The 17,164-nt window shown below is 43.9% G+C and overlaps 1 protein-coding gene across 1 annotated transcript; it reads right to left on the reverse strand.

Annotated features, from left to right (window-relative positions):
• Positions 1–1,104: 1,104 nt before the first annotated feature.
• On the reverse strand, positions 1,105–8,167 carry LOC107296025 (cystatin-1-like). The gene is made up of 5 exons (XM_015825365.2): positions 7,943–8,167; positions 7,425–7,541; positions 5,084–5,153; positions 1,237–1,295; positions 1,105–1,182 (listed from the first exon to the last, which is right to left on the reverse strand). The coding sequence occupies exons 1-5, from the start codon at positions 8,165–8,167 to the stop codon at positions 1,105–1,107; spliced, it is 549 nt and encodes a 182-aa protein (XP_015680851.2).
• Positions 8,168–17,164: the final 8,997 nt, after the last annotated feature.

Raw genomic sequence — 17,164 nt, forward strand, 5'->3', positions numbered from 1 at the left:
CGCGCTGCTTGGCTCAGCCTCTCGGCACTGTGAGGAGAGCGCCCCGCTGCCTGCCGAAACTAGGCAGGCTGGGGGCTGGGTGGCATTGCGTAGGTAACGTCGACTCTCACGTTGCTCACGTTGCTCCCCCAAAGCCCACCAAGCCAGATATGTGAAGTAGGCGAGGGCCACGTGCTGGCCACTTCCAGGCGATGGTGAATTTCTTCATGCCTCATGAAGGGGCACCATCCAGCCCCCCCCCTTGCATGGCCGGAGAGGAACAGTGAGGCTCCTCCAGTGGACCATGCCTTGGCGCTTGCCCCGGTCCCACCCCGTTCTGCCAGAGACCCTCAGATCTGTCCCACTCCTGCCCAGGACCCCATAGGCACCCTTGACGCAAACAATGTAGAGCTGGGCATGCCCACCCAGTAGGCCACACACACTCCAGCCATGCCCACCCAGTAGGCCGCGCCCACCCTGGCCACACCTACCCCCCCCCGAGGACAACCGCAATGCTGATGTGGCCCTCAATGAAATTGAGTTTGACACCCCTGTTATAGTCCAATCTTTCCCTCCCCCTCCTCCTCCCCGTTGCTAATGTCAGGCTGTCAGCTTATGAAGCTTGGCTAGGAGAGGCATGACACATGGAAGGGCAAAGCAAAAAACCCATGGCAGACCCCTGTTTCCCCCGCTGGACAAAGCAAAGTCTTTCTAGCCAGAGGCTTTATTGGACAAGCCATTGTAGCCTTGTGTTATGCATGTGAAAACATGAATAGGATTTGGACAAGAAAGGAACAAAAGCCGGAGCATCGTGATGATCGCTTTATTAAGACTGAATTAACAAAATATTGATTCGTCTTCTCGAAGATGAAAATTATAGAAAAGGGGATGGAACTGAGGAGCGAGAAAAGGCCCCCATGTGTGTCATGGAACAATTTCAGAAATGCAGAAAACTTGAATTTGGACTTAAATGAACCATTTCGTTCATGATTTGCGAAGGGCCATACATGGGGTCTTGTTGAAAGAAACCAAGCTGCACCCAGGAGGTCGCTTGGCTGCTGGACACTCTCAGAATCATTTGCCCACCTTGGTCTCGGCAGGTGAGGTCCACCTTAGTCACCCAGATTAGAAACAGCTCATGCTTGTCATCTGATTTTCATTCAGCCAAGGACGGGACCAGACTTGAAAGTTACAGGTTAGTTTCTGGAAGGGAACAAAAGAGAAAAAAATATTTTAATTTATTAATTTATTAAGGACCTGGATGAGGATGGGGAGCAAATGACGATCCCATTGATGGATGACACAAAGTTGGAAGACTTTAGAGGAGAAAGAGAAGATTGCAAAGATCTAGACCGGTTTGAAGAGTTGGCTGAAACAAAACGGATGACATTTCACAGAGAAAATTGAAGAGAAAGATAATAAGGGATCTGCAGGCGAAATCCCCTGATGAATGGTTAAGGGAACTAAGTCTGTCTAGTCCAGGGGTAGGCAACACCTTGGCTCTTTGATGACTCGTGGACTTCAACTCCCAGAATTCCTGAGCCAGCATGGGGAAACTATGGGCCCCCTCATAACTCGTGGACTTCAACTCCCAGAATTCCTGAGCCAGCATGGCTCAGCTTGGAAACCTCTCCTTTTCCCCTCAGCATGGCTGGCTCAGGAATTCTGGGAGCTGAAGTCCACGAGTCATAAAAGAGCCAAGGTTGCCTACCCCTGGCCTAGTCTAACAAAGACACGACCTAGGAGTGACTTGATACAGTCTTCCAGGACTTGGGGGGCTGTTTATGAAAAGCCGGATCAAGAGAAATCCTTGTTCCCCTCTGTCCTGTCCTGGTCAGGCCCCACTTGGAGTTTTGTCCAATTTGACCCCCAGAGACTGGAGTGAGTTCAGAGGAGGGTCTGGAAACCAAGTCCTAAGAATAGCAAAGAATAGCCTGCAGAAAGAAAGGCTGCGCAGGGATGCGACATTAGTCTTCAAGTACCCCAAGATGACAGTCCTTTGTCACAGAAGGTTTATTAAATGGGATAACGTAAGGTCTAAGGGAGAGGACTGAGCCATCAGATAATCAGATTGTCTGCTGGGAAATATCTACAAATACCTTAGGGGGGAAAAACCCTAACCCAATTAGGATGCTGTGTGATGCACTGGCTAAGATGGGCTCTCCTCTACTCAACCTGGAACTCATAATTCTCATTTTTATAACTCGGCTTCCCATTTTTTTGTTTTATTATGTTCTTCTATGAATAGGAGTCATCCAAAACAAGCATTGCAATCTGGTTCAGAGAAGTTAATTAATAATAATAATAATAATAATAATAATAATAATAATAATAATAATAATAATAATAATAATAATAATAATAATAATAATGATAATGATAATAATAATGATGATGATGTAGCGGGGACTGCCTGAGAGTGCTTGCAGGAGCTTGACTGGGAAGGGGAAGATTGGGGCAGCTGCAGTTGGCTTGGGTGTGGCTGGCGTGAGTGGAAGGAGGAAGGATAGAAAAGGGAAGAAAAGGAGAAGGCTGGGGTGGGTTGGAGTTGAGAAGAGAAGGTCTGGAAGCTTATTTTATTTTTCTATCAAGGGTATTTTAAATAGAGGCTAGATAGAGTGAAGTTTTATTGCTTCCTCCGTGGGAGGATATCTGAGACGGAGGCAAGCGAGAGCGTGGAGTAAGGGAGTTGGCTGGGGTTTCTAGCCTCGGATTTTAATAATAAAGAGTAAGGGAGGGGGTGGTTTTGAATCCTGAAACCTGAAGAAGAATCCTAGAGAAGAAGCACCAGGAGGAGAGAGACTGGTGGTGCCAACTGTTGCTGCCAACTGTTGTTGTGGACTTTGGAGGCATCTGGACTGTGGCCATCGCTGCTGGCATAGGTGCTGGGACATGGTGGGGGGAGTTGCCCTGGGGGATGAGCCATTGCCATAACNACAGCACTTCTGCTAAGCCACCAAAATAACAACAGCGACAACCAAGCTCAGTATGTGCAGCTCCACTGTATTCCGTAAAGAAGCCAAAAAAATGGCTAAAAATTATTTTAAAATTAATGTCTACTGTATATTATGCTGCTTGTAAAGTTTGAACAAGGTTTGACTATCGGGAAGGTCCAGCAAGGAGACCGGGGGGGGGCCTTTTGCAGCTGTCAGGGCTCCTTCCAATCACAACCCCGATTTCTGCAATCTCCTTGCCCATCTTTTAACAAGCTGGGGAGTCCCCTTCTTAAACCCCCAAACGAGCTTGACAGCATTGGGATAACAAAAGCTATATTCCCATCCTTGGAAAAGTGACATGGATGTCATATAAAATTAATAAGTCAATAAATGTACAATAACATCCTTTCCTCGGACCACCAGACCCTGCAAGAAACCAGATGCTGCCTTTGCCCCCACATCCACCCCAACAAGCCCCCCCAACCCCACTTCTTATCTTTAATTTCCATTTTTTTTATTTTTGTTCGTGTTCATTCCACGTGAATCATACACCATTTACTTTCCTGTAATGTTTTAATTTTCTCAAACTTAGCTTCTTTGGATTGTAACAATTGTTACAAAGAAAAAATAAAATTCATCTTTTATTTGATAGAGTGTGCTGTGCTTCCTCTTTTTTTTAGCATGTTGAATAGCGCTCTCTAGTGGCTGAAGGGAATAACGGAATCATAAAACAGAATCCTAGGACTAAGAAGGGACCTCGGAGGTCTTCTAGTCCAACCCTCCACTCAGTGCTTATATACCATCCCGGTCAAAGGGTCCTCTAGTCCAGGGGTAGGCAACCTTGGCTCTTTTATGACTCGTGGACTTCAACTCCCAGAATTCTTCACGTATCCGGCTTGATGGGCTCCAGGGGATGGGTTTCAGCAGGCAATGGGGTGCTGTCCTCAGAGCGCCGAGAGGCTGAGCCTGGCGGCGTGAATCCAAAAAGAAGCACGTCGCCGTTCAGCCCCCAGCCTGCCCAATTTCAGCAGGCAGCAAGGTGTACAGCTGGCAAGCTTCGCACTGCCCGGCTCAGCCTCTCGGCACTGTGAGGAGAGCACCCCGCTGCCTGCCGAAACCGGGCAGGCTGGGGGCTGGGTGGCATTGTGCAGGTAACATCGACTCTGACGTTGCTCATGGCGTCCCCTCCCCCCAAACCCACCAAGCCAGATATGTGAAGTAGGCGAGGGCCACGTGCTGGCCACTTCCAGGCGATGGTGAATTTCTTCATGCCTCATGAAGGGGCACCATCCAGCCCCCCCCCCTTGCATGGCCTGAGAGGAACAGTGAGGCTCCTCCAGTGGACCATGCCTTGGCGCTTGCCCCGGTCCCACCCCCTTCTGCCAGAGACCCTCAGATCTGTCCCACTCCTGCTCAGGCCCCTCCAGGCACCCTTGATGGGAACGATGAAGAGCTAGTCATGCCCACCCAGTAGGCCACACACACTCCAGCCATGCCCACCCAGTAGGCCGCGCCCACCCTGGCCCACCCCTCCGAGGACAACCACAATGCTGATGTGGCCCTCAATGAAATTGAGTTTGACACACCTGTTATAGTCCAATCTTTCCCTCCTCCCCCCCCCCCCGTTGCTAATGTCAGGCTGTCAGCTTATGAAGCTTGGTTAGGAGAGGCATGACCCATGGAAGGGCAAAGCAAAAATCCCATGGCAGACCCCTGTTTCCCCCAGCTGGACAAAGCAAAGTCTTTCTAGCCAGAGGCTTTATTGGACAAGCCATTGTAGCCTTGTGTTATGCATGTGAAAACATGAATAGGATTTGGACAAGAAAGGAACAAAAGCCGGAGCATCGTGATGATCGCTTTATTAAGACTGAATTAACAAAATATTGATTCGTCTTCTCGAAGATGAAAATTATAGCAAAGAGGATGGAACTGAGGAGCGAGAAGAGGCCCCCATGTGTGTCACGGAACAATTTCAGAAACGCAGAAAACTTGAATTTGAACTTAAATGAACCATTTTGTTCATGATTTGCGAAGGGCCATACATGGGGTCTTGTTGGAAGAAACCAAGCTGCACCCAGGAGGTCACTTGGCTGCTGGACACTCTCAGAATCATTTGCCCACCTTGGTCTCGGCAGGTGAGGTCCACCTTAGTCACCCAGATTAGAAACAGCTCATGCTTGTCACCTGATTTTCATTCAGCCATGGACGGGACCAGACTTGAAAGTTACAGGTTAGTTTCTGGAAGGGAACAAAAGAGAAAAAAAATATTTTAATTTATTAATTTATTAAGGACCTGGATGAGGATGGGGAGCAAATGACGATCCCATTGATGGATGACACAAAGTTGGAAGACTTTAGAGGAGAAAGAGAAGATTGCAAAGATCTAGACCGGTTTGAAGAGTTGGCTGAAACAAAACGGATGACATTTCACAGAGAAAATTGAAGAGAAAGATAATAAGGGATCTGGAGGCGAAATCCCCTGATGAATGGTTAAGGGAACTAAGTCTGTCTAGTTCAGGGGTAGGCAACACCTTGGCTCTTTGATGACTCATGGACTTCAACTCCCAGAATTCCTGAGCCAGCATGGGGGAACTATGGCCCCTTCATGACTCGTGGACTTCAACTCCCAGAATTCCTGAGCCAACATGGCTCAGCTTGGAAACCTCTCCCTTTTCCCTCAGCATGGCTGGCTCAGGAATTCTGGGAGTTGAAGTCCACGAGTCATAAAAGAGCCAAGGTTGCCTACCCTGGGACTCTAGTCTAACAAAGACAAGACCTAGGAGTGACTTGATACAGTCTTCCAGTACTTGGGGGGCTGTTTATGAAAAGCCGGATCAAGAGAATTCCCCTCTGTCCTGTCCTGGTCAGGCCCCACTTGGAGTTTTGTCCAATTTGACCCCCAGAGACTGGAGTGAGTTCAGAGGAGGGTCTGGAAACCAAGTCCTAAGAATAGCAAAGAATAGCCTGCAGAAAGAAAGGCTGCGCAGGGATGCGACATTAGTCTTCAAGTACCCCAAAATGACAGTCCTTTGTCACAGAAGGTTTATTAAATGGGATAATATAGGGTCTAAGGGAGAGGACTGAGCCATCAGATAATCAGATTGTCTGCTGGGAAATATCTACAAATACCTTAGGGGGAAAAAACCCTAACCCAATTAGGATGCTGTGTGATGCACTGGCTAAGAGGGGCTCTTCTCTACTCAACCTGGAACTCATAATTCTCATTTTTATAACTCGGCTTCCCATTTTTTTGTTTTATTATGTTCTATGTTCTATGAATAGGAGTCATCCAAAACAAACATTACAATCTGGTTCAGAGAAGTTAATAATAATAATAATAATAATAATAATAATAATAATGATGATGATGATGATGATGATGATGATGATGATGATGATGATGATGATGATGATGATGATGATGATGATGATGATGATGATGATGATGTAGCGGGGACTGCCTGAGAGTGCTTGCAGGAGCTTGACTGGGAAGGGGAAGATTGGGGCAGCTGCAGTTGGCTTGGGTGTGGCTGGCGTGAGTGGAAGGAGGAAGGATAGAAAAGGGAAGAAAAGGAGAAGGCTGGGGTGGGTTGGAGTTGAGAAGAGAAGGTCTGGAAGCTTATTTTATTTTTCTATCAAGGGTATTTTAAATAGAGGCTAGATAGAGTGAAGTTTTATTGCTTCCTCCGTGGGAGGATATCTGAGACGGAGGCAAGCGAGAGCGTGGAGTAAGGGAGTTGGCTGGGGTTTCTAGCCTCGGATTTTAATAATAAAGAGTAAGGGAGGGGGGTGGTTTTGAATCCTGAAACCTGAAGAAGAATCCTAGAGAAGAAGCACCAGGAGGAGAGAGACTGGTGGTGCCAACTGTTGCTGCCAACTGTTGTTGTGGACTTTGGAGGCATCTGGACTGTGGCCATCGCTGCTGGCATAGGTGCTGGGACATGGTGGGGGGAGTTGCCCTGGGGGATGAGCCATTGCCATAACNGCTACTCCTGCTGCTAAAGCAACCCTGAGCTGTTATATACATCTTCAGAGCATCAACCACTGAGACTGGTTAAGTTCGTGCCTGAAAGTCCTGCTTCAACAAGAAGAGCCTGCCACCCATTAATGCTGCGTGAGCTCCGGTTGTAAGACATCTCATCGATCTCTAAAGAACATTGCTGCAAGGCTGGACAAGGGGGGACATGGCTGGGAGGGCCTGGGCATTGGCGGCCTCTGAGGAGGTAGCGCTACAATAATAATAATAATAATAATAATAATAATAATAATAATAATAATAATAATAATAATAATAATAATAATAATAATAATAATAATAATAATAATAAAGTTGGAAAGGACCTTGGAGGTCATCGAGTCCAACCCCCTGCTCAGGTAGGAAACCCTACACCATTTCGGACAGATGGCTGTCCAGTCTCTTCTTAAAAACGTCCAGTTTAGAGAAGCTAAGCTGAGACGAGGCATCTTTCATCAATTCAGCGGCAAAAAAATATAACCCTCTAATCTCACCTCTTGTGGAAGGAGCTCACACTTCTGAATTTCGCTGTATGCCATTGGCCCGTTGCTCTTTTCACACACTGTTTTCCCTATGTCCACCGTAAGATAGTATTTCATGCCTGAAACCACCTGGATTTAAAAAAATAGGTACCACAATGTTTAGGTAATTGCAGCAAAAAAATTATAATAAATTCTAAATCATGCTTAATTTCATCAGATGCAACCTTGGAAGGATTATAGCTTGAGAGCAAGAAAATCAGTTCAGCTGGAAATATTTCGGGAGCAAACAGTCATGTCCTTTCAGGTCACAATTTGCTCAAGACACAATGCAGTCCTCCCCTGGGAATAGCCCCCTAAACTGCCTCCATCCCTCCCTTCCACTGTTTCCAGAGCCCCTTCCACTGATGATGTTATCTAGTTTGGTAATGAAATGTCTTCAAGAAAACAATCAAGCTCAGAGCGTTCCAAGGATCCCACGGACCCTATGGGGCTGCCCACCTACCCTGATTGTCCCTCACATACACACACACCTGGGTCTGTGCCTTCACAATATGCAGCTCCTTGAAATAGTTGGGGTTGTTGCTGCGCTCGTTGTACTGCTCCACGGCAAAGGCGGCAGCGTTCTGCACCCCCTCATCTGTGACAGATGCGGGGAAAAGTCCCCCAGGCATTCCCACTTCCTGTAGCAGCACTGAGGGCAGCATCAGGAGGGAGCAGAGGAGGACGAGAGGGCAAGGCAGCCGGGAACGCGCCATGGGGCTGGTGAGAGAGAGAGGCTGGCAGGTGCGCAAGTAGAGCAAGCAGGCAACCCCAACAGTCGTACTGAACTGAACCTGGCACAGCGGGGACAGATATAGCCCAGGATGGCAATGAATCCTGGGAATGTTTGCAGATCATTATCTACATCTTATTTGCCCATCCTTATTTGCCCATATATCAAATATTAATTACTAAGTCAATAATTGGAAAATAAGAGCTGCGTTCACATGACCAACTGATCCAACCCTGAGATAGCAAGCACACCCAGCACTTAACCCTATTCCGCCTCGTTTGATGCCTTAACTGAGATTAGAAATAACCATCCTGCACCGTTTACAATAACCCACGGTAGTGCCTGTTGCAGGAAGGGAAAGAAAAGGAGAGGAGGCAAAACTACTCTTGAAAACCTTGATAGGATGCAGGCTAATGAAATGAATCAGAATAGAAGGGAAGGGACCTTGGAGGTCTTCTAGTCTAGCCCGCTACTCAAGCAGGAGATCTATACCATTCCAGACACATGACTGTCCAGTCTCTTCTTAAAAGCCTCCAGTGATGAAGCACCCACAACTTCTGAAGGCAAGCTCTTTCCACTGATTAATTGTTCTCACGGTTAGGAAGTTTCTCCTTAGTTTCAGGTTGCTTCTCTCCTTGTTTCCATCCATTGTTTCTTCTCCTGCCTTCTGATGCTTTGGAAAATAAGTTGACCCCCTCTTCTTTGTGGTCACCCCTCAAATACTGGAATACCTTTATCATGATGTCACCCATAGTCCTTCTTTTCTCTAGACTAGCTATACTCAATTCCTGCAACCGTTCTTCGTATGTTTTTGTCTCCAGGCCCTTAATCATCTTAGTTGCTCTTCTCTGCACTTTTTCCAAAGTCTCAACATCTTTTTTGTAATGTGATCAAAACTGGATGCTGTATTCCAGGTGTGGCCTTACTAAGGATAATAATGGCTCTTTTTTTGCAAGACCAACCTCACCCAAAGCTGCCATTGTACACCTTGGCTGAATTTACAGAATACACATGCCCTCAACTCACTTTAGCCAACGTGTAATACTCATTTTACTCATTTCAGTATGTTCTGTATGGTTTTGCCTCTCTTCCAGCATTCTTGTCTTCACCCTTCATGTGAAACCAGACCATGGTTTGTTTGAACCTAGCCACTTTTCTTTGGAAATCAAGATTTACAGCTATGTGGTTGGATTAGAGTAATACAGTGAAATGTGGTTAGTCCTAGATTAGGAAGTCATGCTAATACAATAACCGATGAGCCAGCTTATTAAATTATTCTAGACAGGTGAGATTAATTCAGCAAACCACAACTTAGCATGAGGTGCCAAGCAGGTATTCTAGTCAGCCAGTGTAATCTTCTCACCTTGCAGAATAACTTTATTTTCCCATCCTATTATCCTTGATTTTTTACAACTATATCCGATATATATATCACATATACACTTTACACAATATACAGGAAGTCCTCGATTTACAACCGTTTTTGAGCCCAGAATTACAGTTGTAAGCCATGCTGATTATTAAGGGAGTCATCAGGTGACCAACCCAATTTTAAGACGTTTTGTGTCAGTCAATAAGTGAATATGAGGTCGTTAATGAAATCCATGGTCCCCAGTGAGAGGCTTTTTGGCAGAAACCAGGAATAAACATAGGTTTCCAGCAAAAAAAAACGTAAATCACGGTTATGCGACTACAAATGGCTATCAATGTGGGCTGCTTGCCAAATGACCAAAATGTGGGTGAAAACCAGAAGAAAAATTATGAGTTAATTTCAGGTAGGTTGGGTTTTTGTGGTTGTTTTTTTTTTTTGCATTTTGAGAATATTTCTGAAACACCAAGAACACCTTCCCAGCCTGTGGCATTATAGAGAAAATTGGGACAAAGGGGGCTTAATAAGAAAGAACTCTGCATGTGCACTGAGGAACAGCAGATTAGAGGACTTTGCCTGATTGTCCACAAAAGGTTCTCAAAACGTCATAACATGCGATAGACTGCTCCTGACAGGGGAGGCTTTATTTGGGGGATTCATTATTTTTACTCAGCAAATCTGGGGTTATCCATCTCAAACAGTGTTAGAAATATTTAAATGTCTCGATGAAAAAAAAGCAAAGCTGACTCAGTTTCCCTGGCTGTTCAGTGAAAAATTCATGAAGTAATTTGAAATGTTGTTTTTTTTCCCCTGCATTTTCTCCTCATGGCTCTGGGGCCACCACTGAGAGGGATCCCCGCCCAGAGAGAGACTTGCGAGATCCCAAAAAGGGGAGAGAAGCTGCAGAAGGCCAGAAAAGGCCAGGCAGCCATTTTGAGGGAAGAAGCCTCCTCCATAACCATTTCTGAGAGGCGGGCCTGGAGTTGCATGAGTGACAGGCCCCTTGTTCAATCAGAGGAAGCAGAGTAGTCAGGCCAGTTTTAGCCAGCCAATAACAGGGAGGGATGGAGAGGGTTGTTGTTTTTTTTAACCTTGGTGTTCTCAGTCTCTTCCTTGTCTTGTCTCAGTCTCTTCCTTGGGCAGGTTGTGAGAAGATGGTCCTAGGCATGTTTGATGCCTGAAGATGGTGGCAGTTTTAAGAGCTGCCTAAAGAGCACAATGGCCCTCAGGGACTGTTTTTGGACAGCCAAGGAAGAAAAGGAGCTTGCTAATCCTTTTAAGTAGTTGCAGCATCCTTAAAAATATCTCTTCCTGCCAGCACGAAAACCCTTAAATTCTCCAGACATTAGTCAAGCCACTAAATTCTCCAAACATTTATATTCTGAAGGAAATGACCCCCTCAGACTGGAATCTCTCTTTCAAAATATCAGTTGGGCAACTTTAAGCTCTTTCTCTTTCCTTCCTTCATAGCAAAACCTACTTCAAATAGACAAATTGGGAGCCCTAATCAATTTGTATCTCCAAACAAGATGCAAAAAAGGCTTGAATTGTCTAAACACCTCCAAAAAGAAGGACCCGAAGCTCCTCATCTATGTACTCAGGAATGGCTTGCAGCGTTTATTAAAGGCATTCTGGATTTCAGAGGACAATCAAATTATTAATCATACTTAAGCCAATATGGGAAGAGTTCTAAATCCTCCTTTCTAGGAGACATTTGGTGGCTGCCTGTTGGCTTTCTATATTATCTCTAAGGTCCTTGTGGTCATATTGGCCACACAAGGAATTAAAAGATGAAATGGGCTGATTTTGGCCTGGAGGATGTTGTGCATCACAGGACTAGCAAAGCCCCTGTAGATACTATTGCCTGATGTCCCCCATCTCCAAAATGGTGGGGGAGTATTATGAAGCTTCGATAAAATGTGAAACAGTCTATGAAGCATGAGACAACCTGTGGAGGAATGAGGAGGACATGAGCTTCTGAAAGCATCCCTGGTGACTTATATGGATGCTGCAACTCCTCAGTTAACACTTGTAAAATAAATAAATCTAATATTAATCTAATCTGCTGGCCTGAAAAGTCAATAAAACTAATTCAATATTCCCCCTATTGTGGATTTACTATTAGAGTTTGGGTCATTATATCTCTCTCCAGAAAGGAAAAAAAACTTCCTTCATAAAAAGAAAATCGATCTTGCGCATCATTTTTGCAGAAAATGGCAGCACCGAGAGCCAGAATGAGTTTCCTACAGCATCTTGGGCCAAGACATGGCGTACATATAATCCTTCTAAGTTCTGTACACAAATTACACGGAATTTGTAGAAAAGAAAAGGGCCATTGGCAACTTCAAATATTGTTATCAAAATACTTTATCATCAAATATTGCCTGAATAACACAGTGGAATGATAAATATTGCTTAAGAGGCATCTCATAGTAAGTGCACGCCTGCTGTCTCAGGCCAAAGCACCTGTGCTTGACCATCACCTGACCGGGTTTATGACCATGATTGATGTGAAATTGAAGAAGCCATACAATCCTTTCCAAGTTCCAGCCATCAATTACAGGAATAGAAAAGGCCATCGACAACTTCAAATAATGCGTTATCAAAATATTTTAACATCAAATAGGGTCCAAATGACAAATAGTGGAATGGTAATATTTATCACTCCACTATTTGTCATTTTGACACTATTTGATGTACTTAAGAAGTACCTAATTTAAGTGCACACATTGTCTCAGGCCAAACACCTGTGATTTTCCACCACCTGCATCAGATATGTGATCATGGCTGAGATGAAATAGAAGGCACCATCATTCAGCAAACTTACAACCGTGGTGTGGGACAAGTTGGTGGTCCTGAGCAGCCCAGCCCAAACTTAAGGTTGAGAACGCAATTGGAAAAAAGTACTTATCCCTATTCTGTGGAAAACTTCAAATTTGGTTTACTCCTTTGGAGTGAAATTCAAACGGAGAGCAGATGATGTAATACAGGGGTGTCAAATTGCTGGCCCGTACCCATCCCAGCTCCAGCAATGGGGAAAAAGTTGTGATACGTCATGACACGTCACGTGACGTGGCGAGTTTGACCCCCTGATGTAATAGAAGTCCTCTGAAATTCATCTCATTGTTGGTCTTTAGAGGGAACCAATTTCCACTCCCACAATCCCCAACCAGTGCAAGCAGTGACTGTGCTGATTGGGGATGATGGGAACTATAACCCAGTACCTTGGGGGATGCCAAACTGGACAATGCAGTCTGAAACTCCTAGAAAGACAGTGAGGGAAAAAAGGAAATAAATGTTTATACGGAAGAATTTAAAACAAATAGTCCTCCAGAGACCGGGCTTACACAACTCATTGATGCCAAAATATAATTGTCTTGGTTTTGGCTTAGTGGTGTGCAAATCATAGCTTATTGCTGTTGTGGGTGTCCAGCCAGTATCAGCAGAGTCAAAACAAGTGTTGCTTAAATGAATCAAGTTTATGTTACAGGAATACAATGAAACAACATTGGTCTCATCATCAGAAACCAACAAAGTTTCCAATTCATGGAAATATCAAGGATATTTAATTTGAGGATTTCACTCTAAAATTCCCACCTTCCAAATTTGGTCGCTCTGCGTGTGTTTCTATAGCTATCCTGGGCCAATTTGTGTGAGAAAAATGGAACAGATAAATGAGATTTCACTACCTTACAATTTTCAGACATGCTCTATTCCCACCCAAAAAATTTGTATGTTGCTATTTTTTATTGTGAACCACTCAGAGTCACTTAGCATTCCACATTTTATCAAATAAATAAACATTAATCAATTCAGGATTTTTCAAAAAAAGGGTAAGGTGTAATCCTGTGCACTTCACAATGAGCATTCCAAAAGAATGCCAAAGTCTTGTAGGAGAAAAGTGCGGAACGCTCAGCAGAGAAACAAATGAGGCAACAGCAACGAAGTATTATATTTCAATTTGAGAGTGGGAAGATGAAATTTGGGTAAATTCTGCAACATATGTTCTCCTTGTGTAGTGACCAAAAAATTACATTTTTTAAAAAAAATTGCCAGGTTCTTACAGGACTGTCAGATCTGTTCAAGTTTCTCTGGGTTAGTGAAATATAAGATGTAGCAACCTCTCAAGATTTCACTGCTTTAAGATTTATATGCAACCTACATTTCTGTTGAGGCCTTGTAATTCCTCAGCCGTCTACAAATTGTAGCAACCCAGAAAATAAAGTGTTTACATTCCCTTGAACCCTTTGCATGTAGAGCCAATATTGTAGTTATTGTACAATGAATGAATGAAAAATGCGTCTCTCCCAAGAGAAGAAACTTATAATTAATTGTGTGCATGTGGGGAAAAAACATCTGAAACAAGAAAATGATTTGGTTTGGGTTTTTAAAAGACAGAGGGCTTTTTAATAAGAAGTATCTCCTCATTTTGTAAGTATTGCATTGATATTTTAAAAATGTTTTGCCATGTTAACTGAGTGAATTTAATTCCAGCAATTAAAATGTTGTTTTATCAGCTAATCTATCAATGAAACATTATTTCCTTGTTAAAAAAAAGATTAAAATCCCTACTTTTTATGTGCCATCAAGTTGGTGGCAGATCAAATAGATTTTCTCCAGCAGGATCGGTTCCTAATCTGGTGCTCTGCAAATGCTACTTAGTGAATAACTTTTTTTTTTTAGTTTGTGTAAGGGGCAAATAATTACAAATTGGGGCAAACAATCCAGGCAAATAAGTCAATATTTACATTTGACTTAAAAGGGGACTGAAGAAAATTTCCCAAGCCTTAATCTTTTTAAAAATAAATCAGATTGTTAACTTTGATCTTAACCACAAAGTAATTAAAGTTGCACCTCTGGCAATACTTCTGGGCTAGTTGTGTTTGGAAAGCAAAAGCTTTCAGTGCCTGCCTCTGCCAGCTGTAAACACCTCTCCAGTGGAAAATGAATTATACGTTATTATTCCATGACAAAGTCCAACAAAATAGACTTTAAAGATGAATTAAAATTCTTCTTCAGTACAAATAGAACACCAGAAATCTCTCATACTATTGGCAGGGAAACAAACAATGTGTGTGTGGTGTGTGTGTGCTCTGTCTTTGAACCATTCCAAATTTTCCCTGCAACCCCCCCCCCCCCAAATGCAGTGGCAAAAAATGGGACATGCAATTTGACTGTAACATTTCTCTAACATAATTTCCTAGAAAGGAAAGAACATTGCTGATTAAGCCTGTGGGAGAATATTTGTAGTTAAGGGTTGAAATGAGGGCTCCTTGGTGCTCTCTGAGCTTGCTTGTTTTCTTGCAGACGTTTCATTACCCTAACTAGGTAACATCATCAGTGCTACCGGTAGTAAGGAGTGCTGTTTGCACAATATAAACTGACGGCAAACAGCACTCCTTACTAGCACTGATATGTTACCTAGTTAGGATAATGAAACGTCTGCAAGAAAACAAGCAAGCTCAGAGAGCACCAATGACCCCTGAAGCCCACTAAAGCCTGTGGTTGTGGGCCAGATCTAACCAAATTGGTATTCCTCTTCTCAAAGACTGATTAATCTTTCCTTGTTTGTAGCACCATCTTGATGACCTTGGCTGGCCTTGAAGAGCTAAGCAGGTGAGTACTGGTTAACTTTAAACACAAGACTATGACAGGATCCTAAGTTGGGAGGGAAGGAGGAGGAGGAGAAGAAGACGAGAAGGAGGCGGCTGTTTTGCATCATTTTCTGACTCATCCTCCATTCAAACTCTAAAACAGACCCCTGCTCTAAAATGTTGCAGCGAATAAGTTACAGTAATAATGATGAGTATTACGATTACAGAAATTAGAATAAACATTAATGTACCATAACATAGCAATTTACCACACCAGCCATTATTATCTGACCACAGAAAAAAATAAATATTCAAAATATAGGGAAATTATTCCGTTGGAGCAAAATAATCAATATATGGAGTGTGTTGATTCAAACACTTTGTAATAAATATTAAAAATATTCTGCTCTCTCTTGGGACTCCTTGTCTTTTTCAAGTATAAAATAGCTTTGCATTTCTTCAGTTGAGCTAATTAACCTATTAAAGCAGGGGGCCCAACACCAATCCACAGCCTGGTACTGGGCTGCAGCCCATTGAGAACCAGGCTGTGCAAGCGGCAGTTGAGTGCGCGAACGCGCAAAGCTGCATTTGTGCAAGCAGTGTGGGTGAGTGAAACCATCCCCTCTCCCTTCCACCACAGCTACCACCGCCTCCGGTCCGCAGAGCGGAAATGTTGGGGACCCCTGAATTAAAGATAAGGAATGCATACAGTAGAATAACTCACTGTGGCAATCTTAACCAGACTAAAAAAGTAAGTGCTATGTGCAGGCATAGGTTTTTTACATTTTATTAGTGAAACCTTTATGCCAAAGACTTGCATAACACCTTGCTCTGCATCTGAGTTTCAAGACACAATAAAAATAGCTTTTAGAATGGTTTTCTTTTGCGGATGCCCTTTCCCCATCTGTTGCAATAAAAATACAGTCTATAAATGGCCACCCAATCCTAGGTAGTAACAATGGGAACCCGAAGAAGAAATGGAGGTAGTGACAGATTGTATCTTCCTGGGCTCCAAGATCACCTCAGATGGGGACTGCAGCCAAGAAATTAAAAGACGCTTGCTCCTGGGGAGGAAAGCTATGGCAAATCTAGACAGCATACTCAAAAGCAGAGACACCACCCTGCCAACAAAAGTATGTTTAGTCAAGGCCATGGTTTTCCCAGTTGCAATGTATGGCTGTGAAAGTTGGACCATAAGAAAGGCTGAGCGCCAAAGAATGGAGGCCTTTGAACTCTGGTGCTGGAGAAGACTCCTGTGAGTCCCCTGGACTGCAAGGCGATCAAACCGGTCAGTCCTAGAAGAGATCAACCTCAACTACTCTTTAGAAGGCCAGATACTGAAGTTGAAACTCAAGTCCTTTGGCCACCTAATGAGAAGGAAGGACTCCCTGGAGAAGAGCCTGATGCTGGGAAAGATGGAGGGCAAGAGAAGAAGGGGACAACAGAGAATGGGGTGGCTGGATGGAGTCACTGAAGCAGCAGGCGTGAGCTTCAATGGACTCCAGAAGATGGCAGAGGACAGGAAGGCCTGGAGGAACATTGTCCATGGGGTCGCGATGGGTCGGACACGACTTCGCAATTAACAACAACAAAAAGCTTTTGATACAGGTGAGGAACTAAACAACCTTTCAGGCAGATCCTTTAATTATACTAGGTGCATCAGAGAAAATAAGAGTCCATATCTACACTATGGGAGGGAATTGCAAAGAAGAACTGTGCAATTTTTAACAGTTCTGAACAGCATTCAACAGCTTTGACATTCAGAAAATATTTGGTCCATTTTTCGTGTGAAAGCAGATGTTGGAACTCTTCTTCATTGCTGGAAGCTTCCACAAATTTTTTCAGATTGTTGAACTGAAAGGAGCACTTCATATTGTCAATTTCCAGACCCTTCTTTCTTAAGTACGTTATACATGCTTCCACGTCACCCCAGCTTGGTGTGTCGCTTAGGGCCATCCAGGCGAAGCAGGAGAACTCCTGCAGAGACGCCATCCACATCTCCAGGTAGTCTATGCAG

Source organism: Protobothrops mucrosquamatus, unplaced genomic scaffold (genome assembly GCF_001527695.2).
Source record: "Protobothrops mucrosquamatus isolate PMUCROS unplaced genomic scaffold, P.Mucros_1.0 scaffold2604, whole genome shotgun sequence".
Lineage (NCBI taxonomy): Eukaryota > Metazoa > Chordata > Lepidosauria > Squamata > Viperidae > Protobothrops > Protobothrops mucrosquamatus.